Below are 15,131 nucleotides of genomic sequence, written 5' to 3' on the forward strand. Positions count from 1 at the left end.
ATAGAGTTACTGCTAATCGCATTTTGTCAATACCATGCAACAGGGAAGACAATATCAAATGCTAACAGCGTATTCTGACCAAACTTCTTCTGGAGCGGCGAAACTTGCCATCCCGGGTGTCGCATTTTACTTCAGCTCGCTCGTGATCCTGTACAAGGAGAAAAGAAAAAAAAATAGTAATTCTGCAGTCCAAGCAGATCTTCAGAACACGACTCTCCTGTTAAATCAAGTCATTCTGTAGACACTGTGGTAGTGGCAACATGCCATAAAAGACTTGTTTCTTTTGTTTGTTTGTTTTTATGGCGCGACTGTCACGACAAGCGGTTGCTTTTCAGTAGCCGCCCATTTTTCCACGCTTATTTTCCAGTGGCCAAGTGCGAGTTCTTCAACCCCGGGGGCAGCATCAAGGACCGAATAGGACTCCGGATGGTGCAGGAGGCCGAACGGGACGGCATCTTGCGTCCGGGTTCCGTGATCATCGAGCCCACTTCGGGGAACACGGGTGAGTACCCGAACTTTTTCGCGAGTAGGTCTTTGGGTCCAACGTCTGTTCGCTCACACTAGAGCGCTGCTAAGTTGGGTGAAGCTGTTTCTTTATATTTATTTTTAAGGAAGAAACGTTGGATAGTTATTAAACTTTAACAATTTTAATAAATGCGTGTATTAATGAAAGAATGAATACCAAGACACAGCTGGCTTCTGTCTATCGTTTTTTTTTTCTTACTTGATGTTGATTTTAGCATTTCTCTTTAGACACTCGTAAAATACTATGCGATAACTTTCTGCTACTCTTCTATAATTTCCTAAGAATCAAAGTTTAGCCGTGCCAGTACCCTAGAGCCACTCTATATGGCAGCGTAGCTGCCAGAGTAGCGACACGACGCAAAATTATCTAGATACACGACGTCAGATGCGCTGATAGTGATCTCCATTTTGGGCCTGGGAGGTTGCCATGGTAACCGTGCTTCTAGCGACGCCGGGCGGCAACCTTTGTAGTCTAGTTGATATCTCCATTCGTTCATTGAAAAGTGGACGCTTGGCATCGCGGTATGGCATGGAGCCTCTGGAGGAACGGTGCCTGTTTTTTTCTGAAAAGTGAGACGATTTGCAGCCCGGGGACTGTTGGGCGACAAGAGCTGCTATGGTATCGTACGTGCACGGACAAGGCGAGTGGTTTTCGGCGCCGCCGGGACGGCGGCCGCTTCGTGGGACGAACGTACGTACCGTCCTTGTATTTTCGGACTTCGCTCCGATGGAACAAAATCCGATTACGCCGGCCACGACAGGACGATTGACCCGGGACATGACTGCTGCTCGACTGCCCCATAGTGAGCGAGTATATGTTTAGCATCATACTTCTTCAAGACCCGATCATCCCTTCAAGATGAGATTTTCTCACCGACTGGTGAGGAGCGACGTCGACGGGGTTCAGCCAAGAAGGGCGGCATGGTGGGCTCTAGAGAACTGTTGACGCCATCAAAAGAGACGGACGCCAGATATGAGGTGTTCTTGCCGACAGGCCAAATAGTCGTTCGAAAGTTTACCGGCATTCAAAAAGTCAACATTTTTATGTGGTGTAGCACACATATCCGTGTTAAAGGGGCCACGAAATTATTTTTGAACTTCTTCTTCCTTACCTGTAATCCTCAACTCAAAACAGAACTGTGAAATCACGCAGTCGTGACATGCAAGGACACTGGTGCGATGACCCCAAACTTTCAACGTGCTTTTTAAGCACACCGTAGAACTTGGCATTCGCAAGTGATGATAAGTTTTGTCAGGACACTCATTGGCCAGGAACTCGAATTAAAATATCCATGGACAAATTGATTGCTGACGAGCGCATACATCCGAGCGACGCAGTTTTCGTGTCCAATGCGTGAGTTGGGGTCGGCTGACGTCATTTTGGCCTTTGTAGGCATTGTAAAGAGGATATTTAGAACCATACACACATGATGATAACGTCATAGCACACTGACATTAGGGGGCACAAAACGGGCCCAGCTACAGAAAATAAATATTACACTCGTAAGAAATAAATACGTCTATAACTTGTTAATTAAAAAGACGAACACACCTCTGATAGTATGTGTTGATGCATTGCTAATAGCAGGACATTTCTTATACGTCATTTGAGCAAACGCCAGTTTTTCACTTGAAGAACAAACCAAAAAACACTGCGATCAAATGCAAGCTATTGCAACGAAAGCAAGTTATATCAAAATCTTCAGAACTGCCAATTCGTAAAATTGGCGATTGGTAAAAAAGGTTAAAGATCGCAGGAGCTTCCTTGCTAAAAAAATGCTGTGATTATTCGGAGTCCCAGGGCTGAAACAATTTCCCTTAAGCCCTACACGCGCCGTATACCTTTCGTTATGATTCTCAGAAATTCAGACTTACAAAGAAAGCTAGAAAAATGCGAAAATTTTATCCTAAAAGCTATGTGGAGCACAAGTTCGTCTGCTTCTTTTTGCAAGGGTTGTGGTGACGTCAGAACGCCGAGATCTGAGTGGCTCCGATTGAAGGATAGTGGGTAGACCTAAAAGCAAGCTGCCTTGAGGCCTGCCCACTATTCTTTATTCAGAACCAATCAGAGCTCGGCGTTCTGACGTCACCACAACCCCTACTGGAAGAAGCAGACAAACTTGCGCTGCGCATATCGTACAATCGTTGATTAGTATACTTGGGAGTTGTGTGAATATTTATACAGCGTGTAGTTGGTCAGCCATTTCAAAGTTGCGACGAGTCACTCGCTCTAGATGAGCAATTTAGCCAATGCATTATAACCGCTAGCCTGGGGTCTATAGGTCTTTAAAGTGCACCACGCAGTAGTGATACACAACCGCAGGCCGGTACGATGCTCATCCAGGTCGAAGCGGGCAGGGGTGGGTATTGAACCCAGGTTCCCTGGTTGATTAGTAGAAAACGTAAACATCGCAGGAGCTTCCTCGCTAAAAGGTTGTGATCATGCGGTTACCTGGGGCAAAAACAAATTCCTCAAGGCCCAACATGCGACGCATAGATTTCGCATCGATTCTCAGACACTCCAACGTTCAAATAAAACTAAGAGAATGCGAAAATTGCATGCTAAATGTCTTATCGATCCTCAAACACATCCGGAAACCCGAGCACCGCTAAGGCGATATTACTGATGCTGTCGCAAAGGTGCTAATATCCAGAGCGATCTTGCACAGAAAGGGTATAAAGTATCATTCTTTCAGATATTCACGTTATACCTACGTAAGAAATCACGAAGAAGCCCTAAATCGTCGGCAAGCTGCGGCACATCGCGACTCCGCGCACTTAAGAAACTCGCATCCACCAGCTATGGCAACAGCTCTGGGCGCTGCCATCTTACACACGACATCACGGCTCTTGAGAGGTCACGTGACGAGTCGTCACTCAGTTGCTACGGCAACCGAGCCAGCGCAGCTCGTTGCTATGGTACCGCGTGTGACCAATCGCGGTGAGAGGCGGCACAGGGAAAAGCGTGGCGCTACTCTGGCAGCTACGCTGCCATATCGAGTGGCTCTACAGTACCCCTGCCTTATGAATTAAATCAGAGACTGAGAAAGTTGAAGAAAGCCAGTGCACGCAGCAGCATTGCGGACCAAAAATGAGGCTACATTATACCCGTGTGCTACAGCTGCACATCTGCATGCTTGTTCTCCGGGGGCGCCATGCATTGTTTTCAGTTTCTTGACGAGTGTGAAAAGCTGCAACAACAGAAACACCTTTGCTACTGAGCCTCTTTTTTTAAACAAAAACGTAAATGCAGAGCATTTTTTTAAATATTTGGACAACGATTGAAGCGCACTCGAGACACGCTGTTCCCGAGGAAGGATTGCGATATCGGCAACCCTGTTCCGCCATGTGCTGCAGGTTGTCTCATGTACCGCGCTTTCAAGAGGTACGCAGTCAGCATGCAAGAACAAGTGATCGCCGCATTTTTTTTTATTCCGGTTTCCAACTTAAGCGATTACGTTTGGTGAGAAAATGCATCGACGCCGTGTTCGCGATAAGTTGTCCTGCAGTATATCTAGCAAAATGCTCTGCTCCTTAAAATACCAAACTTACGCATTACCCTAGGTTATGTTAAAAATAAGAACTCAACACTTTCATGTTTTATGGACAAAATTGACTCGCAGGAAAGTGCTGGCTTCGTTCATTCTCCCCAATCAGGGGGCATTGAAACACGTACATATAATCCACACCACATCACATGCACAAATGTTCCTCTGAAATAATAATAACGTTAAATTTGCTCTGTCCTGAAAATGCCCCGAGGCACAGCAGCTTCCTTAGTTGACACTCCTCGGCGTCTGTCTCGGGCGCAGGTATCGGCCTGGCGATGGCCGCTGCCATCCGCGGTTACCGCTGCATCATCGTGCTGCCCGAGAAGATGAGTCGCGAGAAGGTGGACGTGCTGCGCGCGCTGGGCGCCGAGATCGTGCGTACGCCCACGAGCGCTCGCTACGACTCGCCAGAGTCTCACCTGTCGGTCGCCTTCAGGCTCTGCAAAGAGATCCCCGGAGGGGTCATCCTGGACCAGGTGAGCCTCAAGCGATGCCTCTGCTAGTCGGTGTCATAGGCGGCTTGACTCCGCGGGCAAAGCTGAGCTACGCTTTAGCCAGCGGCTACCTCGTTTCGGCTGTCAAAGCAGCGAAGTATAAAACGAGTACGTGGACACTCGTTGATGTTCAATACCACCATTCGCCAGAGTGGTTCGTGCACTTTAAATTCACAGTGACGTTGACAGAGCGTTGTTGGCCTTGAAAGACTGGAATTCGTTTGCAGTACCGCAACCCGGGCAACCCACTGGCCCACTACGACACCACTGCCGAGGAGATCCTGGAACAGTGTGGCGGCAACGTCAGCATGGTGGTCATGGGTGCCGGGACCGGGGGCACCATCACGGGCGTGGCCCGCAAAATTAAGGAGAAGCTGCCAGACTGCAAGGTAGGCCTTTTGCGCATGCGCATTTGACAGCTCAAGTCATCTTGTTTCTTGGGTTCAGATAGTTGTGTTCAGAGCGACAGACAAGACAACAACGCCAGAAACACCGCGAAAAGTTCGCCGTGCACAGCTGACACAGCGTGACAAGCAAGACAAGAAGTAGCTTTGTGAAGTTATCAAGAGCCACGGTTGTCCCGGCATTTTTGTCGTGTCTGTCAACTTGGTTGCTCTAGACGCAATCGACGCAAATGTGTGAACCAGCTCTCAATTACCTGTCACTCATCAAGCTGCATCGTCGTGATGTGTGCTTTGGTCACACCACAGGATGGTGTGGTTCGTAAAGTATTTTTGGTGACCTCTGACATTTCCTCCTCAGATTATCGGAGTGGATCCGCAAGGCTCCATTCTGGCTGTTGGTGCCGACGAACCGGATGACCCTCGCGTGACAATGTACGACGTGGAAGGCATCGGTTACGATTTCATTCCCACCGTTCTGGAAAGAGAAGTAAGCAAGGACGTTAGTTTAAAGGGGCCCTCCAACAGTATTTGAGAGTCGACTTTTTTTTGCGGTTTCTACACGCTAGTGGTCCCGGAAACCCAGTGGACAACGAAAGAGTCTAAAAATATTAGCGCATCATATTTTAATTTGACAACTCGGAAACACCTCCTTCGACGGTGGCGCCGCGAGGTGCCGAATGCGCGCGCATAACGGCGCTCCCTTTCACTATACGTCACATTCTCTGGCTTTCGTGATTGGCGAGAGCCGTCCCAGGAATTTTGAAGCGAAATAAAGTATATCACACGTTAACCGTCATTATTTCTCTAACAATTTATTTTTATAGAGCTACTAAAGTTGCAAAGTAAAGTTCAAAAAGGGCGAAAACAACGCCTCGTCAGAGCCTCGTCGCTCATGCGCGCCTCCCAGCGGCGCCCGCGACGTACCATCGCGAGCAGACGACAAGTGATCCGTGCAGAGAACGCGCATCGTATTTTCACTTGTGCGCCCCCGGTCCCGGTCAACTAAAAGCAGTAGAGGAGCGAGGGGAACCCTTATTTTCTTTTAGTGCTGTGACAGACTTTTCACCGTTTGAGTGAAGTGCGGCGACGGGACCCAGCTTATATCGTGCCCGACCGCTCACCAGTTTGTACCTCCTACTCGCCGAGGTGGCTCCGGTGGCGGAGTTGCGGGAGACGAATCTTCCGCGGCTGTCGACGCGGACTGAGACCGAGACGCGTCGCGGCGCTTGCGTGGAGTGTCCTCGTACGGCGCGATGCCCAGATCCGCACTCAAAATCCGATAAGCCCGGTAAATTCATCCATGATGGCAACCCGATCCCAAAGCTACGGTGGTTGCAGCTAGGCCTAATGGCCGACGAGCCGACCGGGCCGACGGGCTATCAACCAAACTCGCGTCCAATTGGCCAACCGCTTTGCTCCAATCGCTAAACTGTTTCATTTTACGTCATGAAGCGCAATGTTTTGCTTATTTAAAGTTGTTTTCTGGAATATTTATTTTGCTAATAACTCACAAAATATTGCGAATTTCTGTAATATTTTTTTCCCTCTGTGTTCCTGCTTTCATGAAGCTCCGTTTCAGCGCGAACTTCAAACCGGTCCAAAACTTGTTGGTGGGCCCCTTTAAACAACTTTTTTTCAATCAGATGTACACACGACTGCATTTCTGGAAATCCAATTCCAATATAGCTAAAAGGATGAAGCAGCTAAATTGTCATTTGGGGTTTCCTAAGGACGAGAGTATAGGGACAAGTCAGTTAACGTTGCAGGACAAAACACCCTGGATTAATAAAGAATAATTGAAAGCTTTGTACCTTAAACTCAATTACTTTAGCGCGTTTTCACCGCGTTTATGGTATATACGCATCTGCTTTAAAGCAATTCCTTAAACAAGCGTTGCATCTTCCTGTGGTATTTCGTTTCCTATAAAAAGACTGCTTCGCCCAACAAAATTTGGAGCTCGAATCTATTTTCAGCTGGTGGACAAGTGGTACAAGTCCAACGACAGCAGCTCGTTCCTCATGGCGAGAAAGCTGATCAGCGCGGAAGGCTTGCTCTGCGGTAAGTGCTCAAATACAGCGTCCTTGAAGTCACGCTGATGCCAACACCTGGGTGATTGGTCGTTCGTGCCTTTGCAGGCGGGAGCAGCGGGGCGGCCATGTCGGTGGCCGTGCATGCAGCAAAGTCCCTCAAGCCAGGCCAGAAATGCGTGGTTGTACTCCCCGACGGCGTTCGCAACTACATGACCAAATTCCTCTCCGACACTTGGATGGTCGAACGAGGATTCATGGATCTCTCCTCGGAGATGAGCAGCAAACACTGGTGAGCTATTTAGGGTGCAATGGAAATATCGACTTCGGACGGTCGATTCGATTGCAGTTAATTTAGTGTCTTTACTACGCGTGTGCCATTCTTTTAGGCTCACGTTCGTACGAAGTGTCGGTTTTCCACTGACACTTGTCGGATAAGCTACGTAGAAAACTGTTCCCAAAAGCTATTTACGCCACAGGAAACCACTGACCACTGACACTGGTCGGATAAGCTACGTAAAAAACTGTTCCCAAAAGCTATTTACGCCACAGGAAAACTCGTGGACAAAGTGTGTGATATATTCGAGTGGCTGTCTTTGGGAAAAATGTCTTCTCGTGGTCGCGCAGGTGGTGGAACCAGACGGTGAGGTCGCTCAAGCTGTGCATTCCACTCACGCTGCTACCAAGCGTGACATGCCAGGAGGCCATCGAGCTCATGAGCGCCGAGAGCATCGACCAGGTGCCCGTGGTGGATGCCAGCGGGTGAGTAAGCGGCCTTTGGAAGAGTTTGATCCTGGGATGTGCGGTGCCGCCCGCCAGTTTTGTTCTCCTGTGTGTCAACCTCATTTAGACAACGACTGCACGCGTCCGCGGGCAGCGTATTTCATTACGTGGTAGTCACTGCAAGACGTCAGATTTCAAATCGCTGAGGAGGCTTTGCCTGCATCGAATCAGTTTCGCGCAGAGCTGGTAAAACAAACATTTATTTGAGCACCACGTAATGTGGTGAGATTTGTTTCTTTATGAAATGCTGACATGGGCGTACCAGCCGAAAAGGGGGGGGGGGGGGGGGGCAAGGGGGTGCTTGGTCCCCCTTTTCCAGTTTTCAGAGTGCGGGGTCAAGGCATGTGTTTGCCCCCCCCCCCCCCCCCCCCCCCCCTGGAACAGCCGACACTGGCCGGCGGCGCCCAACGGATACCAAGGGCACTGCCCCCGAACTTTGGGGGGGGGGGGGAGGCGGGTCTGGTTTGGTTTGCCCCCTTACTCAAAACAAGTTGGTACGTCACTGAACGCTGATAAGGTTCCGAGGATATTACACTCTTGCCTTACCCCTAGTATTTCCTAGGGATTTCCAAACTCTTGTTGTGTTTCCAGCAATTGAAAGATACAAAACTAAACTCTTGACGTATCTTACGTGTTCTCTACGGTAATTTTTAGAGCGCAGCTCTTAGGCGCCCGTTCCCGGCTTGAGCGGCGTCGCCGTCGGCGTCGGCGTAACCGCGAGTAACCCTCGTAACCCTCACGAGGGTTACGAGGGTTAGTTACCCTCAAAAGGGTTACCCTCACGAGGGTCACGAGAGTTATGAGAGTTACCCTCACGAGGGTTATGAGAGTTACCCTCACGAGAGTTACCCTCACGAGGGTCACGAGAGTTACCCTCACGAGGGTTACTAGGGTTACCCTCACGAGAGTAACGATGGTTACCCAGGTCACGTGACCTCCCTCCCAAGGTCACGTGACCTCCCTCCCAAGGTCACGTGACCCCCCCCCCCCGAGGTCACGTGACCCCCGTTGACGTCATCGACACTGATGTCATCAGTGACATCACAAATGACGCCACTGGCATCCGCATCGTCATCATCACTGATGACGTCATTTGTGACGTCACCGGCATCCGTATCGTCATCATCATTGATGACGTCACCAGTGACGTCATCAGTGACGTCACTGATGACGTAATCAGCATCGTCACGTGACACCCCCCCCCCCCCCCGGTCACGTGACCCCCCCCCCGCCACCCGAGGTCACTTGACCCACCCCCCAGTGCCCTTCCCTCCTCCTCCTCCTCAAGAGCTGCGCTCTAATTCTGCGTTACAGGGAGTTGTAAACGGCTTTCCCTTTTTAGAGCGCAGCTCTTAGGGGCCCGTTTCCGGCTTGAGCGGCGTCGGCGTCGCCGTCGGCGTCGGCGTAACCACGCGGTGCATCATGGGAAATGTCCCATAATGCACCGCGTGAGCCCCCCACCGGGGTCACGTGACTTCGTGGGGGGGGCACGTGACCCCCCGAGGTCACGTGACTCCCCTGAGGTCACGTGACCCCCTCCTCGAGGTCACGCGACCCCCGCCGATGTCGCGTGACCCCCCGATGACGCCATCGACACTGATGACGTCACCGGCATCCACATCGTCATCGTCATCATGATGACGATGACGATGCGGATGCCGGTGACGTCATCAGTGATGATGACGATGACGATGTGGATGCCGGTGACGTCATCAGTGATGATGACGATGATGATGTGGATGCCGGTGACGTCATCAGTGATGATGACGTCATCAGTGATGATGACAATGACGATGTGGATGCCGGTGACGTCATCAGTGATGATGACGATGACGATGTGGATGCCGGTGACGTCATCAGTGACGATGACGATGTGGATGCCGGTGACGTTACCGACATCCGCATCGTCATCGTCATCATCACTGATGACGTCATCAGTGACGTCACTGATGTCGTCACCGGCATCCGCATCGTCATCGTCATCATCACTGATGACGTCGTCAGCGACGTCACTGATGACGTCACCGACATTCGCATCGTCATCGTCATCATCACTGGTGAAGTCATCAGTGACGTCACTGATGACGTCATCGGTACCCGCATCGTCATCGTCACTGATGACATCATCAGTGACGTCAGTGATGACATCATCGGCATTGGGGGTCACGTGACCCCCAAGGTCACGTGACCCCCCCCCCTGGTTAGTCTAACCCCCCCCCCCCCAGTGCCCTTCCCTCCTCCTCCTCAAGAGCTGCGCTCTATTCGGCGTTACAGGGAATTGTAAGCGGCTTTCACTTTTTTAATTGTGCAGTTTGGCTGCCTATCTGGCCCTTTCCTGGTTTAACGTCAGTAACTGTGGCAGCCAATTTGTGGAGAGCTTAGTTCCCCATGTACTCGCTTTTAAAATGTGTGTGGGTTCACCGCGCACTGATCTCACACAAGGCTAACTTAGTAAAAACCACTCGGGATTGTATTGTTTATCCTGCTTTGTGATATTAGCCTTGGTTGCCTTTATTTGCAGCATGGTCTTGGGAATGGTGTCCTTGGGCAATCTGATGTCCAAGATTTTGGCTCGTCTGATCGATGCTGGCACGCCGGTCTCCAAGGCAGCCTATGACCAGTTCAAAAAGGTGGGCGGTCCCATCCAGTTTTTGTTTAGTTTTTGTTTTTCTACGAAGGATGATTTGTTAGGGCGGATATAAATGGCCGCGTAATCACGGGATCGAAATAGTCTTAAAGTTGTTCGATGCGTTTTTCATGCATGCGCAATCAAACGAACTCTCAAGAATTTAGGGGTTCACTCAAACGAGTTGTCAGTTCAAAGAAACGATCGGTAACATTTAAAATATGACGGCCCCGACAAGCTTTTATTAGAATTTTAAAATATGGAGGGCCCCACGCCTTGGGTCCCCCAAGCAGCTTGGGGTGTCGTACTGCGTAACCGCAGAATATATGCGCATGCGCACTGCGAAGCCCCAAGCTGCTCGGGGGACCCAAAGCGGTGGGGCCCCCTATTCTAAAACTCCCTATTACCCCTCAATTTGTTAAGAAGCCCGAAGTATGGGACCTCAACTTCGCATTCCATTCCTAGATCGGACCAGAGCTCTCTCAGAAACTGGCAGGTACGCCAGAGAAGCACGAATGACTGTTTCAGCTCATTGTCCGTGATATCGCAGCCTTTGCCAGGAGAGCCCACCGCGCACGTGGCCGGAATGGGATCAGTTTCGAGAGTTCTCGTGTAGCGACCTCTCTCGTTGCGATCAAGAGCGAAGTTCTCCCAGTTCTCAAAACGCTCGCAGTCAGCACGCCGCACGAGACCGATCCCACTCCGGCCAAGCGCGCGGTGGGCTCTGAACTTTTGACAAGGACTGTACACGCAAGTTGTGGCTCATAAAAGTTCGGTATTACTACTGACAGTACAAAGTGAACATCCCTGCGTCAGCGTAGCTTAATTATCTCACGCGGTGTAATATTTCCTGGAAATCGGCAGCCTAGCAAACCGACCTTACATTTAAAAGCAAAACGCATGCAGGATTCGTGAATTAGCTAATACCGTAATCTCATTGACTGCGGAGCGATAAGGTTGCATTGCTGTCAGTAACTGCAATCATTACGCATCTTGAGATTAATACCTTGACATGGTTTACTTGAAACTGAAGAAACTTTCAACGATACATCGATATTACTATGCTCTTACAAAAGACTCTCGCTAGGCTAACCTATCAAACTTTCAGCATTTGTAAAATTCATACATATGTCAAGTCTACCTTGGTTTGAATTCTACCCGAGACCGACGCTAAAAGAAAAGGACCCCCATTCCTGTTCGTCTGTTCACTTGTTTTCTTAGCAACTACCGTTTCGCTCGAATTAGCCTGTCATCTATATCATTCAGGGAGGAGGGCCATGCTTGGAGCTGAATTTCTTCATTCACTAAAACTATCACTATTTTGACACAAACCAGGTGACGCTGGATACGACTTTGGGAAAGCTGTCAACAATCCTGGAGCACGGACACTTCGCTCTTGTTGTCGCTGAACAGATGCAAGGTAGGAATTGCTTTCATTGCCGTAACGTTGGAAAACGATATATTTTTGGAGTCTAATTACTACGAAAATGAATTTCCTAACATAATTTTATTGTTACTACCGACAAATACTTGTGTTTCAAGTTCGATACCTCGTCTAAAGGTTCAGGTGTAATTTTACGTGTGTATTGCAAGCAATACATATCCTTTCTGCCCGCCGGAATGAACTTATTTAGGAGGAATCTGGAACGATATCTGCAGGCTTTTATTATTTTTATTACTGAAGCGTGTGCAACAGACTAGGCTCCACAACATATATCGCAAAAGTTAAAAGTTAAAATGCAAAAGTCTGTCATAATTTCACGGACCCTGGTAGCAAAAACGCAAAGCACTGAGAGCAGCTACTATAAACATAAAAGCTAAACATAAATGAGGGACAGGGACAGGCATGTACAGGCTTGTACCTCCTCTGTATTTAGCTTCCATGTTCTTAGTAACTACGCCCACATGTTCGTCGAAATCTGAGAGCAGATTGAAAAACAGCTTGGCTGAAGTCACCAACGTCATATCTTGGGAGAGTGTACAGCAATCCGGTGTATAAATGGGTTTTAATTATGATTATAATTTCGTCTATAAATGGGCTTTCTTTCTTTTCTATAACAGTGGCAGGAACGGCGTCTATAAGGAAAGAGGTGGTCATCGGAATCGTGACCAACATTGACCTGCTGCGATATATCACGAAGCGCGAGAAGCGCGGCGACCTTCACTCGCTGAAGGACAAAGAACCAGTTGACTGACAGACGACAACGGCCTCCCAGGGACGTCGCCGGCATAGCTACCGTTGTGTATCGCGAGGACCTCACAAGCCACCAAGCGTAGTTGCGTCAACGCACGTGCGTGCATTGACTTTCGATTTCGCCGAGGCCCATACTAACCACGGCCGTAGCTGACGTTTCTCTAGTGCCGCATTTTTAACAGCTTGATTTTTTATTATATATATATATATATATATATATATATATATATACGCTGTTCCTATTAAAACTGGTTAATTGTGTATGACTTCGGGATTTATTACTTCGGAAATTTCATCTCAAATTGTGCAATAAAAAAAATTTGTCCTCATAAAATTCTGAAACAAAATGTATGTTGGTGGAAAATGTGACTAGAGCAAAAGAGGAAAACAGAAGTACGGAAAATTTATTGTTCTTGAGTTTTGCGCTTCAAAATGGCAGAGCGGAGGTCTTGCGATTTTTGCAGTTTCACGAGGGACACATTTTGGAGTCTCGAAAATTTTTGATTATTTTTTTTTACAATTATAATTTTTTTTTGTGTGTGCTTTAAAACTATGTATAGAAGGGTCACAGTTCTCTAAAAGTGTGTTATTTGATTTATTTTATACAATGAAAATTCTCAACTCTTGCATTTCTGAAAATAGGCCAAGTTTGAATCAAGCTGGCTTTCGATGTACAATCACTTAAGGCATAAGAAACATGTGAAACCAAAGCTTGTATCTAAACCTACCTAAAAATGATAAAATTGTTAATTTAAGTATATAGTTTATACAGAAGAAACGACATTGTAAACTTCAGAAGAAAAGCTAAAAATCCAAACGTCAACGTAGTGTTTTATATTTTCTTATTACTAATATTAAGGCGCTTCATGTTTTTAAATGTTCAATAAAATTTCGTTGACATATACAGTTTTGTCATATTAAGCAGTGCGTTTGAAAAGACATATTTGCAACTCCATTCTACGACGCATTTCAATGTCACTTCCTATTTTTTACTTAAATATTAGTTATTTTTCTAACATGATCATAGTTCTTATTGTTTCGAATCAGTGATATATTTATTCTTCCTCAAATCGTCGTCATCTCCAATCGTAATTGGAGACACGGGAAAATAAAAAAAAAAACGGACAAAACGTCGTGTCTCCGGTTACGATGGAAGTTCACCAGCTCGCCTGTGGTTTTACGCTTTCTTCGTTAATCTTCTCCTTCGTCATTAAGGAGGACATTTTAAACACCAGAAACCAAATGGCCAATAAACATTAATAAATAAATACATAAGTTACAGGCTACAAATAAGATTAAAAATAAATTTAAAATACAATTATAATATTTTTAAATCTTTAAAAAAATAAATTTTAAGAATAAAACATGTAAAGATCTTTAAAAATTTTAAACTTCTAAAAGTTTAATAACTTTTTTGATTTATTTTTTATTTTATTTTTAGTTGCCAAAGCGTTGGTCCAGTTGCACCATTTTGATAAATTCCCCTTGCATGCGCCTTGTTGCACCCAAAGGGAAAAATTGCGACAAAGCGAACAAAGCTGGGAACGAATTGGCTTTTGGTAGAGTTTTCGTTTTCGTCTGGCAACTGTAGGAATCGAGTGGGGAGGAGATCGAGGAGCATTTAGAAAGCGAAAACTTTGCAGTGTATGGATTAGCAGAAACACATCTGAGGAATATGGAAGAACCACCACACATACCAGAATATCATTAGATGGGATGTAACCGGGCCAATGGGGAACGCAAGGGAGGGGGATTAGGGGTGTTAGTGAAGGGTCAGGAATAGGAAAGGGAGCGAGAGGGCTGCAGGGAACACATATGGATGAAAGGCAATATTGGGCGCTTAGACACAATCCTGGGTTTCGTCTATCTAAAAAGAGGAAATGATGCAGAAATGAAAACAGAACACTTAACATGTATATCAGGAGACGTTAGGGAAATCGGCACTAACAAGGAAATAATTATCTTGGGGGACATGAATGCGGCATTGGGAAGACTGATGGACATGCGGATACAACAGGGAGGATATTAGAGGAGTTATGCGAAGCTCTTGATCTGGTATTGGTTAACGCTCAGGTTAAATGTGATGAAAAAATAACATGGGAAAGAAAGAACCCTCACTCGACTATTCACTGCTGTTTATTGTCGCGTAAGATATGCAACATATTAGGAGGCGTGGAGATAGGTGAGGAAGGCACAAAAAGTGTGAGGAGCGACCATAAGAGAATCAAGATCAGATTTGGCACAGTAAAACCAGAAATGCAAAATCAAAAACAAGAGGGTAGGAATAACTTAAATGATAAACAATTACAGTAGGTATCTAAGCGAATCGAGAAAATAGTACCAAGCAACCGGAAAGAGAATAGACACATGAAAACTTTGTATTTTCAAAAGCAAGGAGGAAGAAAACAAACGCAAGCTAAAATGCTGGTGGGATAAAGAGGTTAAGACAGCAATTTCGAGACGCCAAGCAGCATAAAAAAAAACAGGTGGGCAAAGAAAAAGGGGGCCACACTAGCCGAAGTAGCAC

At 47.1% G+C, this 15,131-nt stretch overlaps 1 protein-coding gene across 1 annotated transcript; it reads left to right on the forward strand.

The window, feature by feature from the left end:
* Nucleotides 1-373: 373 nt before the first annotated feature.
* Nucleotides 374-12,811, forward strand: LOC120850723 (cystathionine beta-synthase-like protein). The gene is made up of 10 exons (XM_040223340.3): nucleotides 374-502; nucleotides 4,338-4,552; nucleotides 4,798-4,959; nucleotides 5,333-5,461; nucleotides 6,948-7,032; nucleotides 7,110-7,293; nucleotides 7,629-7,763; nucleotides 10,306-10,414; nucleotides 11,746-11,830; nucleotides 12,472-12,811. Exons 1-10 carry the CDS (start codon nucleotides 427-429, stop codon nucleotides 12,603-12,605), a joined length of 1,314 nt encoding a protein of 437 aa, XP_040079274.3. The 5' UTR covers nucleotides 374-426; the 3' UTR covers nucleotides 12,606-12,811.
* The last annotated feature ends 2,320 nt before the right edge of the window (nucleotides 12,812-15,131 follow it).

This window comes from Ixodes scapularis, unplaced genomic scaffold (assembly GCF_016920785.2).
Source record: "Ixodes scapularis isolate PalLabHiFi unplaced genomic scaffold, ASM1692078v2 PGA_scaffold0__279_contigs__length_252992795, whole genome shotgun sequence".
Classification (NCBI taxonomy): Eukaryota; Metazoa; Arthropoda; class Arachnida; order Ixodida; family Ixodidae; genus Ixodes; species Ixodes scapularis.

Bases quoted from the DNA above. Each gene is read 5' to 3' on its own strand.
- LOC120850723 (XM_040223340.3), top strand. From the start codon at position 427: ATGGTGCAGGAGGCCGAACGGGACGGCATCTTGCGTCCGGGTTCCGTG. The intron at 503-4,337 runs GTGAGTACCCGA...TCTCGGGCGCAG, and splicing joins GCCCACTTCGGGGAACACGG to GTATCGGCCTGGCGATGGCC. The intron at 4,960-5,332 runs GTAGGCCTTTTG...TTTCCTCCTCAG, and splicing joins AGAAGCTGCCAGACTGCAAG to ATTATCGGAGTGGATCCGCA.